This window comes from Clarias gariepinus, chromosome 11 (assembly GCF_024256425.1).
Source record: "Clarias gariepinus isolate MV-2021 ecotype Netherlands chromosome 11, CGAR_prim_01v2, whole genome shotgun sequence".
NCBI classification, from domain to species: Eukaryota; Metazoa; Chordata; class Actinopteri; order Siluriformes; family Clariidae; genus Clarias; species Clarias gariepinus.
Genome location: NC_071110.1, coordinates 22,640,629 through 22,661,688, shown reverse-complemented (window position 1 = coordinate 22,661,688; position 21,060 = coordinate 22,640,629). Strand labels below are relative to the sequence as shown.

General features: G+C 38.5%; 1 protein-coding gene across 3 annotated transcripts in view; it reads left to right on the top strand.

Moving 5' to 3' along the window:
• Positions 1 to 21,060, top strand: part of cadm1b (cell adhesion molecule 1b) — a 195,247-nt gene that overhangs the window by 149,831 nt on the left and 24,356 nt on the right. For 2 of the 3 annotated variants that reach the window (XM_053507961.1, XM_053507960.1), the window contains one exon: positions 8,396 to 8,455. The exons of the other annotated variant lie outside the window; for it this stretch is intronic. In XM_053507961.1, coding sequence (XP_053363936.1) covers positions 8,396 to 8,455 — 60 coding nt within the window. The remainder of the gene's footprint in view (positions 1 to 8,395; positions 8,456 to 21,060) is intronic. 3 annotated transcript variants of the gene reach the window in all.

Genomic DNA, 21,060 nt, shown 5'->3' with positions numbered 1-21,060 from the left:
ACGTAGCCTAACGTGGTGTCGGGTCGGATTTCAGCGGTCACGGAGAGGAAAGACTTTGAAACAGATGCAGCGTTTTTTTCAGTTACAACAAGCACAGCGATGAGTCCACGTTGTTTCACTGGTTATGACATAGTGACACTAAACAGCTGAACAACTTCACTTTTCTGTTTACCTCTGAGAAAAAAAGCTGTATTTAGTTTGTTTATATTTAGAGTAACACCTTTCAACCACCCCTCATAGTCTATTGTTAGTTTTAATGATTTGGCTGAAACTAATTATCACTACATAAGTACCCCAGCACCATTGATCATGAGTTTCAGCTGAAACTAATTCTATACATGCAACAGAAAATGTAGATGCAGATTCCAAATGTATAAAGATACATGCTATAGCCTATATATATATTCCGCTTCTGCGTGTTTCTTAATCTTTCCCTATATATATATATATATATATATATATATATGTATATACTTTTCAAATAAAATCGCTATTACTTGACCCTGAAGTTTAGTTTAGCACACAAAAACTGAAAAGTCCTTTCTGGTAAATCAACTGCATATGTAGTTTAAATGAATATACATTGTACAGTACAAGGTAAACACGAGAAAGATTACAAAATAAAAAAACAAACAGTGTCTTCTTTATAAACAGCTTCTACTGTGCGTCGAGATGCTGAAATCCCTTGCATGTTGCCCCTCAATTTTGTGCTTCCATTTCAAGTGGAGAGATATTTGACCGACAGCTTAGAACAAAAGAACTGTAGGTGTGATCACAACCCCCTCCGAACGACCGTGCCATCAATCACTGACCACCTCAGAAGTTCCCTCCAGTGTATGCTGATGTTTTGCAAGTATTTTTGCAAAATTATGGCCCTCTCCCTTTAGAGGTGGTTGGAATGTGTTATTCATTCATTTATTCTATACAAGGGCACTAACTACACAGACCAAACTGTTACCTTATTTTATTCTTATAATCATCGATGTGCTTGTTGTAACTGAAAAACGCCGCAACTGCTTCAGGGGAGGTGTGTGTGTGTGTGTGTGTGAGCGCGCGCTGCAGCCTGTGAATAAATACGCACAGCAGAGGGACAGAGACATGAGGGACATCTAATACCTTATTGTGTAGTGTCCCTTTTTCAGCGGATTTCTCTGCTACCGCAGATCAGTTTATCAACTTGTAATATATTAATTTTAGGAATATATTAACATGTGCAGACATTTAGTTGATGGGGCGCTGCCCCTCTTGCCCCTGAATAGAGCCAGCCTCGATTACACACACATACACACACACATATATATATATATAGCATGCATCGAACACACACACACACACACACACACACATATATATATATATATATATATATATATATATATATATATATATAGCATGTATCTTTATACATTTGGAATCTGCATCTACATTTTCTGTTGCATGTATAGAATTAGTTTCAGCTGAAACTCATGATCAATGGTGCTGGGGTACTTATGTAGTGATAATTAGTTTCAGCCAAATCATTAAAACTAACAATAGACTATGAGAGGTGGTTGGAAGGTGTTACTCTGAATATAAACAAACTAAATACAGCTTTTTTTTCTCAGAGGTAAACGGAAAAGTGAAGTTGTTCAGCTGTTTAGTGTCACTATGTCATAACCAGTGAAACAACGTGGACTCATCGCTGTGCTTGTTGTAACTGAAAAACGCTGAAACTGCTTCAAAGTCTTTCCTCTTCGACACCACGTTAGGCTACGTCTTGACTCATTTGCATATCGACGGTCATTAGATGTTGACCGAGGGCTCAGGGGAGGTGTGTGTGTGTGTGTGTGTGTGCGCGCGCGCGCCTACTTCGTGTACTTTTATAAACATATAAACAAACAAAATACAGCTTTTTTTTTCTCAGAGGTAAACGGAAAAGTAAAGTTGTTCAGCTGTTTAGTGTCACTATGCAGATGTTACACTCAGTGTAGTTACCGAAATCTTTGATTTAGTTCTCATTCAGTGGACATAAGCAGTGAAACATCCCGCAGGTTTATAATACACCGCGGCCAAGTGAACCGATTAGGCGCGTGGTCCGTTGCCTAGCAACACTGAACGAAACGAGACATATTCGTTGTGTTTGCTTCGGTTATGACATAGCATAGTTTATTATCTGCTGTAGTAGATCTGATTTATTTAAATTTAAGATTGTTTTAGCGATAATTTCACGGAAGCGAGTTAAGAACTAAATCGCTGCTCCGAGACGTTTAGAAGCTTCGAATAGAATGAACAAACTAATAACATTTTCTCCATACGATATAAAACTTTTTGTTATAGTACGAAGCCCCTAGATGGACAAAGGAGGAGAAAAAACGGCAGAAAAAAGTCAAAAACTTTGGGTTATAATTCCAAACATGACTTGTTTTTTCCCTCTGACTTGTTTTTTTCCCTCTTCCTTTGTCCCCTTAGAGACTCTGTAGTAGGTTTTCTCAGTTGAATATGAAAAAAAGATACCGCTTATTATCAACGCGGGAATGAATGGCGCATTGTCCAAGTGCAAGTTGATCTTGGAGCTATCCTATTTGCTTTGGGTGAAAGCGCCATCTAGCGATCATTGTGTGTCAGCAGCAGCTTCCCATTCAAAACAATAGGCGGTCAAATGACCGCTGAACTGCGTTTTTAGTAGGTGACACTGGCGCGGCGCTTCTAGTGTTAAAATCACCCCAAATTGGGAATCATATAGGAAGAATATCACAACAAGGTAAAACAAGAATTGGTGACTTTTTTTCGGGGTAAAAAATGTTAAATTGCTCATTCCATCCAGAATGTAGAGTATTCCCACTGCATTGTAACGGCTTAACCCTGGCCTTGAGCCTATTCCGGGATGTAGGACCAGGATAAGGCTCATGCTCACTCACTCATCGTCTATACTGCTTTATCCTGTATTCAGGGTCACCTGGAGCCTATCCCAGGAGGCTTAGGGCACGAGGCAGGGTACATCCTGGACAGGGTGCCAATACATCACAGGGCACACACACTCACTCACACACTCCGGGCAATTTGGTAACGCCAATTAGCCTAACCTACATATCTTTGAAATGTGGGAGGAAACCGGAGTCAGGATAAAGATGTTACTTAAAAATGAAAGAATAAATGGAATTACAGTTGTCAAGATAAGGCAATGTAATAGGCAAATTACTGCACAAACATATGATGTAATAGTTTTTGAAGCTTTGCAACATAGCTGAAATTGCATTGAATTCAAGATTGATATCAAGTTAAATACTTGTTGCTGATAGAAGAATTTATCCTAATTAGTGTATACTGCTTATCTATTTTTTGTGCATTTTCTTTTTGTCATTTTCATACTGCAACAAGACAGGTGTCATTCGGGCAATGTATTTCATTTGTTGATAAAGCTTATCAATCTACTTCAGCTAATTGCGTGTTTACTTTTTAATCTGTGGCGAATTGTGTCATTTGACCTGCACCGATTCTGTAGTCAGTGGATTTTGAAATTTTGTTGTCTGAATGTTAATATCCCATATGATACTTTAAGTTAAAGGAAAAATATAAATAATATTTTAATGTGCTGGTTTGATTGATCAGATAGAGCATTATAGATTTCTCTCTCATTTGGTGTTTGTTACTAGTAACTTCACGTGTCGGATGAATAGAGTTTGCATTGATAAATCGCGGATTTCGTTATGTTAGCTCTTAATTGTTTATAGTTACAGTATTAACGAGGAAAAGAAAGCTTTAGAAATCTTTTTTTGTGATCTACGGAAGGTTTTTATGAGTCATATTTTTTCTTCTCTCTTTAGAACCCTCTTTGATTAAAGATTATTAGTAGTTACTTCTATCTTAAATGTCCCAGTATGTGGATTACAACAACTACAAAAATTGTATTTACAGTTTTGGTCATGTACTGCAGTGATATATACCGATCAGCCATTAAAACTCAAAAGAATGAACCCCAATACTGTGTTGGTTTCTCTTGTGCCACTGGGGCAGCCAACCCTCGAGGCATGATTCCACAAGAGCTTTAGAGGACATGCTGTGTGTGAGGGCCTGTTAGCAGTGAATCCTTTGGGTGCTATGGGTTGCAGGTTGGGGCCTTCATGGATTAGACTTGTTTGTCCTGGGCATCCCATGGATCTTCCCATGGATGGGAACAGCCTTCGCCTGCTAAGCCCCACATGCAGCAAGCTATGATGCACTGGGTGTTCTGATACCTTTCTGTTCTGACCATTGTTGACTGTTTTCAGCAATTCGTGGGCTCAAGCTAGCTTTTGGTCCTAACAGGCAAAGATGAGCACTTGTATCCATGAGCCCGTCATAAAGTTTAATGGTATACAATTGATAATTAGTGTCATTCAGTTAACCTTGTGGTTATGTCAGTGTTGTTACTAATCAGGTATGAGCAACCTCAGATCTGTCGTTTACTGATTCCATGGCTGATGCAGTGGTCAGTCCAAATGCACATAGAAATTGTTGAGTGGAAAAATCAGTTCACCAACCAGTTTATACAGTATGCAATTGCTTCCGATAAAGATTGCTTTTTTCCGAGGTAAAATTAGGCATGTGATTTCATGAGCCTCAGTGAACCTGTGTAAGCTAGGTAAAGTAGGAGAGCATGTGGTACCTGTGATGGATACAAAAGGAAGTGGTTGCTTATTATTAAATATCCTCCCCGCTTTCTGTCGTTCCGTCTCATCCACCAACATACTGTAGATCAAGCTAAGATTTATTTTTGCACCATTGAAAAATTCTAGGTTTTTACTCTCTCTCTGCTTGCTACAATTTTTTTCCTTGTCGATGTTGACACCTGCTTCAAAATATCTCTCTGTCTTTCATTTGAAAAAGGGCCAGATTTGATGGGCGATCAATGACTGTAGTCTATAAGAGCAAGATGAAGCTCTACCCTTATAAATTAATTTGTATACCTCTGTGTATGTTCATGCGTCTGTTTGATTTTTTATTTAATTATGTAGTTATTAATTTATTTATTTAGCTAGTTAGTTAGTTAGTTAGTTTAGTTATTTTAAAAAATTCACAAAGTGTGACTTCTTACTTATGAAAGTTTTACAAACGTACATTTGAATGCCACGTCTTACAATACAGCGGAAGTTACAATAAAAGGACACACTCACCAAACTTATACCACAAGACCTAATGTTCCAATATTGAGAAAGTGTATCCTTCCATACAGTATATATGTACAGATACTATATATGTAGATGCATTTTATATTTTAAGCTAACTTTATTGATATAACAATATACAATTGTATAGAAATAGCACTTGTCTACTGTCAATAATGTTATACATGCTATGGTTCAGGATGTACTATACCATTCCAGTTGTATGTACTAACATATCTACTACTGTATGATGATGTACACAAGCATACCTTATTGGATACCTGTTTAACTGGTGGTACCTAATAAGTACGGTACCATGGTATTCACCAAAATATTGTTATACACCCTATAGTACTACCACAGTACCATGCTATTACCCTGGTATTATAGTCTATAAGTCCTGTAGGGCTACCATGGCAAAAAATTTTAAGGCCCACTTTTGATACACAGAGGATATCAGAGCTGTTCATGTCTGAATATTAGCATCACTTCTGCGCTCTTTGTCACAGGCAGACCTCATTTGGGTCTTTGTATGCTATAAGACTGCTCCTTGCTGTACAACATTACTGGGATGTTGATTTTGTTGTGTTCAGTGAGGCATGCAGCACAGCAGTATTTTCGTGTAAGAAATCAGGTGCTGAACGGAAAACAGTATAGGGACCATCTGTTAGCTTTGTGGTTGATTTCACCTAAACACACTGAGGAAGGTTTAGCTGCAGATTCAGAGACTGCGTGATGGATGTTACAGAAGCTTTGGGTAAGTTGCTCTGGATGTCAAATTGGTAATCAGAATGAGTTGTTAAATACGCTTGATTTATTCACTCACTCGTTGTCTATACCACTTTATTCTGTATAGAAATTCACAATCCATAGCAGGGCACACACATACACACACTACGGGAAAATTGGGAACTCGAGTTAGTCTCATCTGCATGTCTTTGCCGATCAAGCACGGGGAGAACATGCACACTCCATGCACACAGGGACGAGAATCGAACCTGTCCGGGAATTGAACCCAGACCCTGGAGGTGCGAGGCGACAGTGCTAATCACCACACCACTGTGCCACCCAAATTCAACTTTTTTCCTGTAATAGCATGCATACATATTTTATAATCCTTTAATAGATTGTAACTAAATTACATCTCACCTAGTAAACACTGTATATAAGATTACAATAAACAAAATAATAGATTATTTAACCTATTTCCAGTTATAGATTGTCTCCTAATTACAAATGTTAAATGTTCTTATTTAGTAAATACAATTATGCTTCGTTCTATCCAAGATATTTTCCTTAAAGTCCCAGCAATTTTTTTAATTAATGGTCATGTCATGCATTTAAAATTTTATACACTGCATGGGTGAACACAGAAGGTCGCTGTTTAAGACAAGGCTGCATCAGATAGGGAAAACAACTGAGAAGATTGCTGAAAATACACTGCAATTTTGTTAAGAACATGAAATCACGAATGACCGTGATCCGAGATCACTTAAACCCTTGGTGAAGTTGAATCATTAAAGTCATCAGGAGAAATCACACTATGTTTAATAGTGAAAATAATAGCATCTCCACACATACAGTGCAATGCAAGATGAAACCACAGGATTGGGGATAATCTGCTGTGTGGCCATAAGAGAACCACTTGTTAGTAAGGGTAATCGGGGAAAAAGGCTTTAGTTCGCTGAAGTGCATAAAGATTGGACTTTGGAGCAATAGAAAAAGGTCATGTGGTCTGATGAGGATTCATTTCAAGGCGATCAGTGTGTCAGGGTAAGAATGAAAGTGTGTGAACCGATGCATCCATCATGCATAGTGGCCACTGTACAAGCCTCTGGAGGCAGGGTTATGATCTGGGGTTACTTCAGTTGATCAGGTCCAGGTTTAAAGTTGTAACTATAAAAGCAATAGTGTATTAGAACCAGATCTTTAATAGAAACCTCCAGTTTGCTTTGCAGTCTGCTATACCGTCAGAGCTGCTGTTACAGAAAAATTAATCAACACCATTTGAACAGACAGATTTGAGAAATGAACAGTGGTGTCGACTTCTAGATTGTTTTAGATAATCCCTGTGAATGTGAAAGTCTTCACGTCTTGATCAGTGAATTGACATCAAGTTAATATCGACCGTTGCTGGACGAAGAAGAGAATCAGAGAAAAGGCAAATTATGGGTAAGATTAAAAAGCGAGTCACAAGTTGTCGAAATCCAGCTTGCGATGCCCTTGTGATTTGAATTCCTCGTTTTCACGACCCGCAGAAAATATCGCACTCCCAAAATTGCATTCATATTTCAGCACTCATAATTTTGAACCACGAGTCAGCCGGCCTACAAATTGCCTGTGGAAAATTCTTGTTTGCTCGACTATTATGCATGCCACATCCCATTCAGACCTTTGGCGGCGGCCATCTCTACTGCATGCACAAGGAGGCGCTGACATTTCCAATACCCCAGTTTGCTGTAGTGCCAGCAGACGCACAGAATTCTCCCCAAAGTTTCTGCCGAGGCTTGGCTTCAGGCTTCGGCGTCTACAGACACAACACAGCTCTTGATGTTTTATCATTAGGGAGGAAATGTTCAGATCCCTACTGAGATCTTTTGATGGAGCGCAGACAATAAAGTGCTTGAGACAGCAAGCCAATTTTGCCCACAGTGACTTTTTCCCAGCAAGGGGCCCTGTGTGTTGGTGGGGGGAAATAAAACGGTGACTTGATGTGCACATTCCATAGAGGCTTGTACATCAACGGCACAAAGATTCAACTTTGTAGAAGCCATTAGTATTTTATATTGTGTGGGTTCGTATGTTACCTTGTACATCTGGTAAGCCATTATTGTAATACAGCACATCACAACAGGACCAGGTCTGTTGAAGATCCATGCTTGGTTAAGAAGCTTTTTTCCTAGAAGTTTATTAGGGAAAAAAATAATAATTTAGATCAATAGTGCAAATACAGACTCTTATGGTTTGGCATTCAAGTTAAATACATAACCTCAGAAAGCATAAACAGATATTTATGTTATATAATCATGCATATATATATATATATAATTAACCATATGTTATATAATTATGCATATATAATTTCAAATAATAATTGCTTGAGAGAGATCTGTCAGATTTCTCTGGTTTTACACTTACCTCTAGTCCTTATACAGTGACTTTTCCCGCTTTTTCACTGTCTGCTGTGTGTGTGTGTGTGTGTGTGTGTGTGTGTGTGTGTGTGTGTGTGTGTGTGTGTTTGTTTGCGTGTGTTCATTTTGTTTCCCATTTAGATGTTTTCGTCACAACCCTCTCACCCACTACTACTATCATCCACTCTGATCCTGCCAAAGGTACTGTACATCATCTTGGCTTCAGGGTTTAACCCCCATCTCACCTGTTTGCCTTGTTCTTTTTTCTTCTGCTTTCTGCATCCTACATTTTGTGTGTTTGCCTGTTTGAGAGAGAGAGAGAAAGAGAGAGAGAAAGATACAGAAAAGTAGTTAAACTGGTCAATAGTTAAAGCAACTATTTAAGGACATCAGTATTAATATTTCATTTTTTTAATGTTATCTGTATTGTGCTTTTTGCAAGAGGATTGTTGTAAAGCAACTATACATAAATGTATAAATATAAATTTTACATTTGGAATGTATATGTTTATGCCTAATGAGCAAGCAAGAAAAAAAAACATATTAGGAAAAAATCTAGAGAAGAACAAGACTCATCTGGGTGACAGTGGATATGGATCATTTCTTATTTTACAACTGCATACTGTATAATCTGTGTAAACAGGAACATATGAGCAGTTTATACAATAATCAGCCATAGCATGTCACATGTCCCGTGTGCCACTGGGGAAAATCTGGCCTATTGTGGCATGATGTCACATGACCTCCAGTGGTGTGCTGTGGTGTCTGGCACTAGAATGTTAAAAGCAGATCCTTTGGGTGCTGTGGGTTATAGAATGGAGCCCCCAATGGTTTAGCCATCCCATGGATCAGATTGGAACCAGGGGAGGGAAAGGGAAAGCTCAGGTCAACATTCTTTAATTCCTTGGCTGCTGGCAGGCTGTGATGCACCGAGTGTTCTGGGACTTTTCTATCACCATCAGCTATGACTTTTTATTGTGGGATCTGACTGCATGGACTAGCCTTTGGTCCCCACAGGCATAGATACAGTAAGCCTTGAGTGCCCATGATCTTGTCACCAGTTTACTGATATACAGTATAATTGATAATCGGTTGTTGTTGATAGTCCTGTGGCTGATCAGTCAAGTCACTACAAATTAAAGGTATTACCCATTTATTCATGGAGACTTAAGTGCTCTACAGCAAATCTAAAGAAAGACAGAACATCCCCAGCTGTTATTCTGCTTTCTTTGTGGTATTATCCACAATAACAACATGCTGATCTTTAGACAATTCATATGGGACCATCATTAGCAGCAGTGAGTGGTTTGCAGGTGATGAGCTCTCCAAACAGAAGTATGGCATCAGGATGGATTAGGCAATAGAAGTGCTGCTGCTCAATCAGATTAGAGATTTTTTTACAGTCCAGCGATATAACAACAACAAAGAAAAAGTCAAAATGCACTTTAATTAACAGTGATGCATGAAGGTACTCATTAACATTCCCAGCTTACATTCAAGTCAATTCAATTTTATTTATATAGCACTTTTAACAACGGTCGAAAAGCAGCTTTACTGAATCAGAAAAAAAATGATGGAAGTGTGTGTGTGTGTGAAATGTGAAAAAAAGTATGATCAGAACAGACTTTTTAAAATATTTAAAATGTTCAGACCAGACATAAAAAACATAATGAAATGAAATTGTATATATTTTACGAATTTAATGTGTGGTAAGACTTTTTGGCAAGAGAACGAAAAAAAAGGGTTTAAACAAACACACTAATCAAGGGAAGAATCTCTCTATTAAATCATAATCATGATTATGATATAACAGAGAGATAAACCAATGTCAAGACAGGGTTGGAGACAATGCATGATTCAAAACAGAACATATGGCTTTATGAGCTGAATATGACAGGAAGTACTGTTTATGCTGGAAGTAGCGACATGCCCCAAGAGACATAGTGCGCACTACAGTATGGGAGCTATGAGAGCGCGAATGCATGCGGGTGAATGCTTCTGTAATCTATGCTGTACTGACAAAAAAAAGTGCATTATATAAACAGTAGCAAATTACACCATTTAGGAAGTAACCAAATTCATGAAATGGAGCTCGGGTGTAATTTCTGCTGGTGAAACTGTAACTGCGCAGCATGGAAGCTCCTCATCAACAGAGGACTCCTTATAGCTCAGTGAGTGGTCTTCCACTGGTGAAGAATGGTACAGTGTGTCTACATTTGGAAGGGTTTTCTCTCTTACCTCTATCACAGTAGCACCCGAAAATGAGCTTTGATCAGCCATTATGTGTCGCTTTACAGAATTCTGTACAGCATTTACATAGCTCCACAACAGAAAGCCCTATTTTAAAGAGACCTATGTGTGTGTGTGTGTGTGTGTGTGTGAGAGAGAGAGAGAGAGAGAGAGAGAGAGAGAGAGATTTGCACAGACGCATGTTTATGGCAGGCAAGAAAAGGTGAAAGATGTGACTGCCTTAGTAAGATTACACTGCTGATGAACACAACAATTGTGTGTTTTTTTTTTTTCATGTTTGATCTGCAGCAACGCAGATACAGTACCTTTTGCAGAATGAGTCGTTGCCCAGCGTGGTGCCATAGCTCAACATGTTAATGGCCCAGATTATAGCACAAATGAAATTACATTGGAAATGTTACCAACAGCTTTATTTATTTTAGGCGCTGAAATTTCTAAAGCATGCATAGTATGGAATATTATTATTATTATTATTATTATTATTATTATAGACTGTTAATAATAAGTCTAATATCTTAACTACTATCTTGCTGTGGAAAATGGCGGAAGTGTATTGGGAATTGTTTCCAGTGGTACATTTCCAGGTGAACCTTTGTTGGGACTGATTCAAGTTTCTTCACATGCCGAAATCTGTTTATATCCAAAGCCAAATAAATCGTTGTTAGGTCCAGTGAACCTCAAACCAAAATGCATTTTTGATGAACTGGCAGCAAGCAATAAATGATAGGGAGCACTCCACTCTACTCCACTCCACTATAATAAAAAAAAAATAATAAAAAAAAAATAGCAGTGCTTTTCTAAAGTGTTTTCATACTGGTGACATTTCCCAGTGATTGCTATTTATAATGCAAAATAAAATGGATGAATGGAAGTGCTCTTTGTGCCAGTAGTGACTTTGAAGTGCACCCCATCCCCTCCCCAATCCTGTATGTGCAATACTGTACATGGTGAAAGTATGACATTTAAATTAAACTCTGCAGATCCCTCTAAACTCTTCGATGAACTGCCGTGTAAAGACAGTTTCTCTTCTCTCTAGCTTCAGTGAGTACAGTGAAAGCCTATGTTGATAAGCAGTTAGCAGTATCACCTTTCAAACAGAATAATCCAGTCAGGCCATGTAGAATGATGAGCTGCGGATGTTACAGAGCAATTTGAACCAGCCACAAGGTTATCAGCTGTGAAGTTTCACAAAGATATCACATCAGCTGTGCTCAATATAGCATGGAGCTTCGCAAGTATCCCTCCAGGGCAGGTGGATCGGTAAGAATTGTTTGCTTTGAAGAGCGATGATGGGCTAATAACAAAAGAAACACAGCAGTTCGGGAGGGTTTCTGAACAATATAGTGCAATTTGAGATGGATGTAGATGTATACCCCACTTAGCCTAACAATAAAATTACCTGCCTAATATTGAGTAAGTCTCCTTTGTGCTGCCAAAATAGCTCTCACCCTCAAGGCATGGACTTCTCTAGACCTCTGTAGGTGTGCTGTAGTATCTGGCACCAAGCCGTCAGTAGCAGATCCTTTAAGCTCTGTAAGTTGCGAGGTGTGGCCTGTGGCCTGTGTTCGGATTAAGATCTGGAGAATTTGAAGGCCAGGTTAATGCTTTTGTTATGTTCTTTAAACCATTCCTGAACAATTTTTCCAGTGTGTTATATTTTTTGCAGTGCATTATCCTGGAGTGTGTTATAATTTTTGCAGTGCATTATCCTGGTAAAAGGGAACGCTGCCAAAAGGGAATACTGTTCCCATGAAAGGATGTACAGTACTTAACAATGTTTAGGTAGATGATCCGTGTTAAAGTAACATTCCCTTGAATGGGAGGACGTACAGGTAAGGTTTCCCAGCAGAACATTGCCCAAAGCATCCTACTGCCTTCTTCCCATAGTGCACCCTGGTGCCCTCTTTTCTCCAGGGAAGTGATGAATACTCACTTACTGTACCTGCAGACATGAGGTAAAGGAAAATGTGACTCTTCAAACAGGTCACATTTTACTATTGCTCTATGTTCTCGATGTCAGTTTTAATGTTTACATGCCCATTTGCCAGTGGACACGGGTCAGCATAGGCACCCTGACTGGTCTATGGCTACACAGCCCCATATGCAACAATCTGTCTAATAAAGCCACTATTAATCTTTTAAACAGTTGCGCTGCAGTAACTCATCTGTGGGATTGGACCAGACAGCAGCCCCCCACCCCCCACCCCCGTATGCATCAGTATGCCTTGGGTACCCTGTCACTGCATATTGGGAACACCCTGTACGATCTGCCGTTCATATCATTTTGTCACATCAAGAGCAACTTTGAGAACTGATTGTTCACTTGTTCTCTAATATACAGTATATCTTAAAAGATGTCATTCTAATGAGATAATCAGTGTTTAATGTTATTGCTGATTAGTCAAAGTCTTATAAAGAACAGATTGTTAGTAAAGGAATTACTGTACATCTTGTACACCCCAGACTTGGTGTATCACCATCAGAACAGAAGAATGATGCTGAGCTGTATCTTAAGTCCATGTTTTGACATCAACTTTGTTTCTCCTCTTATAATGAGCTCCTCTGCAGATATGTTTTCTGGGCATTTTTGGCAATATGTGCAGCTCAGGCTTGGGTGCCTTTAGGTAAAGCATGAGCAGTCAGCCTCATATATCTGTCTGATGAGAGGCATTAATGCTAGTGTGTGTGAGGATGATGGAGCTGCCACTGGGCAAATGACACACAGAAGACAAGGTAGGTTATTATAAATGGTCTGTCCACACTTGGCCATGCTTTAATTTTTCCCCCCAAGGTTCTAAAATAGTCATCTCATTCCGAACAGAAGGATAACCTCGAACATCACATGTCACAGTCTGCACTTTCTACAGTATAATACTATGTTTCTACTTTTTGAAATTTTTAAATACGGGCTTTGGTTCTTGGATTGCTGTATAGAGAACATTAGAAGTAAGCTTGCAAAATACTTGCAAATAATTCTAGTACATGCTACTTGCGTATGCCAAAGTAGATGTGAACAGTCTTAACCATGGACAATATATTCATCTTCATAATTACAGTAAGACCTCATGTTCAGTGACTTCCAAGATTTATTTGGAATTGACCTTCTTTCTTCAAATTCTTTCAGACTGATTTAATTTTGGACATCAGGTTCTTAACATACCCACAATGGCTCTAACACTGTATTTTGCAGTTTCTATTCATCTCACCTAAAGAGAGCTATACTGCAGAGTTTTAGTCATTTACATTTGCAAAAACAATGTCCCTCTATGGCTTTTTTATTTGCGCAGAAGATATAATACAATCCATCTAGGAATCTCTGTAGTCCAACTAGGAACCATGGAGGCCAATGGCAACCACTGGAGACCAATGGTGGCCTTCATTCCCATTTTGTATGACCGTGGTAGGACTTCTAGTCATCACACACGCATTCACACACTATGGGCAAATTAGAAACGCCAATTAGCCTATTCTGCATGTTTTTGGACTTTGGGAGAAAATCAGAGAACCTGGAAGAAAACCAACGAAGCACAGGGAGAACATGCAAACTCCACACACACAGGACCCAAAGGACCCAAAGGAATTGAACCTGGGACCTGGAGGTGCAGGGCGACAATGCTAACCCCACAGCCACCATGGCTTCAATAGCATAATGTTGTGACTTTATTTAAGTATCCCATTGACATGGTAAACTAAATCATGCAGACTATTTAATATGTTGGAATATGACCACGCACCACACTTTTATATCTAGTTCAGCATTGTTGGTTTATCAGCCAACAGTCGGTCACTTTAGCCCAAGCTCCATATTTTTAAATTAAGACAAATATTAGTCTTGAATCAAAAAGCCACTTCTCACTTTTCATTCTCACACCTCTGAGGTGTGAAGTGCATGAAAGTAATTTTTTGGTCAACACTTAAAACAATCTGTTCGGGTGGCCTTAAAGAGTCAAGAGAAACTTGCTACTTTTTTCTCACCAATACAGTATTAGCAGCAATTCCGACCCAACAGACTGTATCAGTCAGGAAGGGTAAAGGCTATTGTGCTTCCTCTGAGAGACATAAAGCCAGCCAATCATAACTTTTCTGACTGCTTTGCATACAACATTGCAGGAAAGCGCCATCTACACAGTTCTGCATACTGTACACAGACTCCCGTGATTGGCTAATGTCTCTGTGATTGGCTAGTGTGACACCAGGTCTTTGCTCCAGGTTGCTGTGGCATCATGGAGACTTAAACTTGCCTCCAATCTCCAGACAAAAGTCTAAGGATTTTCTGCTGCATCACTTTGGGAGCCAGTTTTAGAAAACATCATGCTGGAGGCCTTTTCTGTGTGTGGCACAGATGGCTTTTACGCATGAGGTTTCACACGCTTCCCAGCTAACTTTTTTTTGTTGTTGTTGTTTATTTAATTACATACAGTGAGAAAACAAACAAACCAAATGTCAAGCAAAAAGTTACAATTTTACTCTGATACAGTATATCTCTGCAACCAGTGTGACAGGAATGTAAGCACACTTAGCCCAGTACTGTGTTGTAACATCCAGTTTTTTAGTGTTGTATTAATAGTGGCTATTTACTGTATGCTGTCAGTTTGGGATCATGAGCAGAGATCAAAGCTAAGGCCATGTGGTACACAAGTCAAGACTAAGACTAGTATACTGTGCTCATATCTCCCAAATTACTCAAAATGTACTGTGCAAAGGGCTAAAAGTCTTGAGTCACCCCCTATTCCCTCATTATAAATGAAATAAAATTATGTAGATTACATTTTTAAAAATTTAAAAAGTACATGTTACAAAGTACCTAAAAATACATTTTAAAAATTGGTTATTTATATAACAATCTCAGCAGCAACCTCATTTCCCCTTTCGTCTGTTCCAACCACTCAACATTCAGCATCACCAGTTCAGCATTATTTATCACTGGCTTGATCATCATCTTCTCATCAGCTTTTTCTCACTGGTTTATGTCCTAAGTAAGATGGTTTTTATGCTTGAGTGTTTTATATAAGAACAAAATCTCATTTAGGATGCCTGTAGAATTATTCCTCAAGACTACATTAAACAAGATTCTTTTGGCTCTTTTGTAACAAAATATGAAGAAATTGGGGGAAATGGTTTTGAATGGCTTTGATAAAGCAGGTTTGTTTGCCATCAATGTGTAAGGCACATGCTTAGAATTCTCGGATTATACCGTTAACTAAGGTTGTCAGCCCAACTGTCAACACTTGAAAAAAAAAAAACACCTGAAACTGGCCCTAAAATTTTTCTGTCTTCCAGAAAAATGAACCAGGTTTTGTTCTTAGCGTTTGTGTGTACCAAAGTTATCCACTTCATAGTCTCTCTTTATCCTTACTTTTTGCAAAACATCTTATAATCAAAATGTAATAATAATAATAATAATAATAATAATAATTCATTCATTCATGGGTGCCTTCTAAAGCATCACACTAAGGCAGACTGAAACTCTTTAGAAAGATCATTATTCATCAAGTGAGCATAAACCTGAGCTACAACTGTTCTTTCTAGTATTTTAGCAAGAAATAGTACATTTGAAAATTGTTCAAGTTAATAAAGTCAAACAAGACCAGACATAAGAGATGACTGTATAATATCAGTTATTAAAGAAGACATAAAAGGTAGACAAACGGTAACGAAGTGAGTAGGAAGGGGTTCTAGCTGGCAGGTAGATGATTTGGATTTATGAATGAGAGCAGATATTTCAGCAGCGAATAGAAGTGTAAAATTAGATAGCAAAGAAGAAAGGAGAAACCTGAGAGGGTAAATAATGTGCACTAAATGTTGTATTATACTAGGAGATTAGTTGTTGGTGAATATTTTCATTTTTTGCAATAAAAATATTTCATCTATCAGATTGACTGTCTGTACAGTAATTACACTTTACCTGTGTTTGTGGAACAATTTGTTTCAATTTCAATAATTTGTTATGCAACAGGCAACATGGTGCCTTAGTGTTGCCTCCATGGTTGGGGGTTCGGATCTGCCTCCAGGCTGTGTACACGGAGCTTGCATGTTCTCCCTGAGCTTTTCATCCTTGTGAATTGGCACTTCCAAATTAGCAGTAGTGTTTGCAACTGTGTGCTTATACCCTGCAATGGGTTGGCACAACATCCATGGTGTATACTGCATGTGCCCTGAGTTCCCTGGGATAGGCTCCAGGCCCCCCATGACCCTACATGGAATAACATTATATAACAAGGTCTTGGTGGTTCAGTTGTATGAGGGTTGTTAATTTTAAACCAGGACTTGTGATTTTCTTGTGAATTATGGTATTTGAAATTTGTCGTAAATTAACAGATTGACATTTACAGAAGCACAGTACAGTAATAAGGCTCTAAAACTGCACAATTTTGATGGTCCAAACATTTTTAAGAAACCCATCCATCTGTAAATGATGGTCCTGGTGGCTTGGAGACTCGTGTTGCTCAGCAAGTAGATTCCTGATTTTTGAAAATCAACAAATAATTTGTCGCCAACTTGTGAGAGAGAGACGCATCTGTCTGTGGGAACTGTACACACAATCATTTATGAACACCTTACACATTACAGCAACTCGGCTGGGAGTTATTGTCACATCTCCCGTACATTTCATCTTGATCGTATCCATGCTTTAGTGGAACGCTGGAATAAGTACATTAGAGTTCTGTTATTCTGCACAACCAAAAGTCCCAGTTTGACTTGAACACCCCTCGTACAGTATACTTACTGTAAGGTATCACAATTTAGCAGGCAGACCCAGTAACTCTTTCATTATCTACTGCACTGAAATTATTAATAGAGGCAGCATAGAGCAGTGTTCTATCAATGCCTGTTGCAGGTCCAATTTTTGAACAGTAGGTAGGCAATAATAACATGATGGACCTAAATGGGGTGGTGAGTCTGCTGCCTTGCGATTGTGCATCATTTAGAAAATCGATAGAACATCAGCTTATACAGTCACAGGGAAAAAGTAAACACTCTTACAGTTTTATGTTTTTATTGATCAGGGACTAAATGATCTTTAAACTTAATAACAATTCTCACCAGTTTCTGTAAGCAAACAAATAACCTCAGTTGACAACACCAAAATTATAATAGCTCAATAAAAATCTCAATTTTCTCAGAAAGTAAAACCAGAATTCAATAATATGAACCACCTTTAGTTTGAAGTAGGAGTTTATCAGTCTCTCACCTAATTTTAGAGAACTTCTGGGCTTTTTTAACAGCAATGCTTCAGTTTGAGGGTATTCCTTTACATTCTTCTTACACTCTTAAATCCTGACACAGCATCTCAATGAATGTTGATTTACTGGTTTGCTCAGGTTCATTGTCCTGTTGCGTGACCTAATTTCAGCACAGCTCCAAGCTGCTGGACAGATGGCATTCCATCTGTCCGAAAGATATTGTTCCAGAACTGTTATGCTTTGTTCGGATACAATTGTGCAAAGTCATGCTGCCATGTAGACAGTACTGTATTTTTTTTTTTTTGAGATAGAGAGAGAGAGAGAGAGAGAGAGAGAGAGAGAATGGCCTTTCTCTTCGGCTTTTTTTCATAAAAACCATACATCTTATTTTCCTGATTTTGCTGTCATGAACATACATATTAAATGTGCTTACAAAGGCCTGTAGGTCAAATTTTCTAGCTGTTGGGGTTTTCTTCATATCTATGACCATTAAACAGTCTGACCTTGGACTGAATTTGCTGGGACGCCCACTCCTGGGAAGATTGACAAGTGTCTTTAAGGCCTTTCATTTGTAAACAGTTCTACCCACTGTGGAATGTAGAATTGTTTGAAGATGGCCTTATAACACTTCCGTGATTGATGCGAAGCAACAGTTGTTGGCTGATCTTCTTTCTTCTTGGCATTGTGTAGACACATAGTAAACACATAGTGCTTCAGAATAAATAGGAATGCTAATAATTTGGCTTTTATAGAGGTATTTACACTTCTTGATGATAACTCTCACACATTCTTTATACTGCTTATCCTGTACAGGAGGACTGGAGCCTATGCCAGGGGATACTGGACACTAGGTGGGGTACACCCTAGATGTGGTGCCAATCCATCGCAGGGCACAATCGCCCACACACTTACACACTGTGGCCAATTTGGAAATTCCAATCAGCCTGCATGTCTTTGGACTGTGGAAGGAAACCTTAATACCCAAAGGAAACCCACCAAGCACAGGGAGAACATGCAAATCCTCGACCCTGGAGGTGTGAGGCCACAATTCTAACCACGTGCTGCTTGATAATTAACTCATCTTCTTAATTTCATTAATAATACATGGCTGCTAATTAGGAAGGGTGTACTTGTTTTACGCACCAGGTTTCTGAAAGTTGGTTTACTTTTTGGGGAAAATGACTCCATATTAAAAAGCTGTTACTCATATTAGTGATTTGTTTATAGAATTTGGTAAGGACTACATGATTGGTTTTTAGGTACTAATAAATAAATATGGAATTGAATTAGGGCATAGTGTTTTTTTTATTTTGTACATTAAATAGGAGCATTTGTAATATCATTAGTCACTTAAAAGACGTTATTAGTATTTAAGCATACTTAGTTGAGGAAATGGGAACTTTGATAAGATTAATATTTATTGAACAGCAGATATGCCTTTAAATAATGTATACGGTCTGGCTCTGCCTGACTTGTCCCTGTAGACAAGCCTATTCTGCTTGTTGGACCATATTTTTAGTAGATGACATACTTTTAGCCCGCCTAGTCTGTTCTCTGTAAAATGCCAGATCAAAAGGGCAATGTTCAGCCTTAATGGACTGGCTGGGTTATTCACTCAAATCTAAGTATGCATTTATAAGCTAAAAATAGATTATGCTGTTCAACCTGGGGTTAACTCCAGCTGTATTGATCAGCACTCATAAATTCTTTATATTGATTGCAGTGCTTGGGCTGGCGCTCCTCTCAACATAGTCTAATATTCTTGAAAAGCTCAAAAAACATCCCTTATATTAAATCCATTTCAGAATATATTGTGGTGTGTATTGTTTGGTTTGTCTGCTATGTTGTGGTGAAAGTTCTATGGTCGTAGTGAAATAATGTTAAGGTGAAGTTCATTGCAGGTGCCAAACGATACTTATTCCACCTTTTGGGTACAAATAGGTGCATACAGAGTTGTTCCATTCGTGCCTGTTATGTTAAGCCTGTGTTCACCCCTGGTACACTTTTCTCTCTTTCTCTCTCTCTCTCTCTTTCGCACTCTCTCTTTCATTTGATACATGTTTTGTGTTTCATCTTGTCTGTGTAGCCTAGCAACAGGTAGCAGGCAACAGTTCATGTTCCAAATATGGTGTTCTGTGGAGGAGGAGCAAATGCCACAGCGCTCAAAGGAAGCACACAGATTCACGTAAATACCAGTCAAACATCTCACACTCCACAGTATTTTTTGGCAGACCACCAGAGCAAGCGGACCAAGAATTCCCTATTATTACAGGCATTCAAGGTTAGATTTTTGCCAAGAAGCACTGGAGCATGACATCAGAAAAACAACAACACAGATTTTTTTTTTTTTTATAAAGACGTGCCTGTCATAAAACAAAATTAATTGGATTTTTTTTCAATAGCTTTCCTTAAATACCGAATGCAAGACAATATTTTCAGTTTTGAAATCTAATTGGCTGAGGCGTGAAGATTCGAAGACCTTGATATGTGTACACCTGTGGCTGCACTGCAGTAATTGAATTCTGTATTAATGGGGGTTTAAATCAATAAATAGTTACAGTTAAGCCATTGTTCTGTTAATAGAATACCCTAACCATTATCTATAATGTTGCTTAGCAACCATACATTATTGCCAACAGACTAGTTTTTGTAGAAGAAGAATTCTTTATTGAGATTATTATTATTATTATTATTATTATTATTATTATTGTTATTATTATTAATAATACATTATATAGTTAATTAAAACTGCATTTTAGCACATTGTCAGTGTACAAGCAATTTATACAAGCAATAAGCCACTCAAAAATGTTTGTTACAATGACTTTCTCAGGGCTAAGTAGGTTCTAGGCATTTTGCCTGGCACAGGTTTTTAGTGCCGTAATAATAAAATGAAGCTGGATAGTTAAGCTGGTGGTTTAACCATATGTTTTTTGTTTGTTTGTTTTTGGGTCTACTTCTTTCTTTGTATTATGTTTTCTGGCATTTAGATTTTTTTGCTTAAAAGTGAGATGATCTTGTACCATAATGTTGCTGAAGAGTCACACCCAGGCAGAATAGAAAGCAGGCTTGACAACAAGAATCTATCACGAGCTTACAGTGCGCAGCCATCTGTCTTAAAGGGTTAGAAGTCGGAATAGCTTTGGCCATGCATTCGCTAACGTTGGCTAGCAGACCTGGTTGCTACATAAGCAAATAAACAAATAATGATGCAATGTTGACCATTTTACAACATTTTAAACCCTAATGAAAAACTGGGAGCTAGGAGTAGTGCTCTTTTTTCCACCTGCCGTATGATAGGCTGAGCTTTGCAGTAATTATGACTTCTGAGGAGCAGAGAGAGAGAGGTGGGGCAGAGAGCAGTCTGCCATG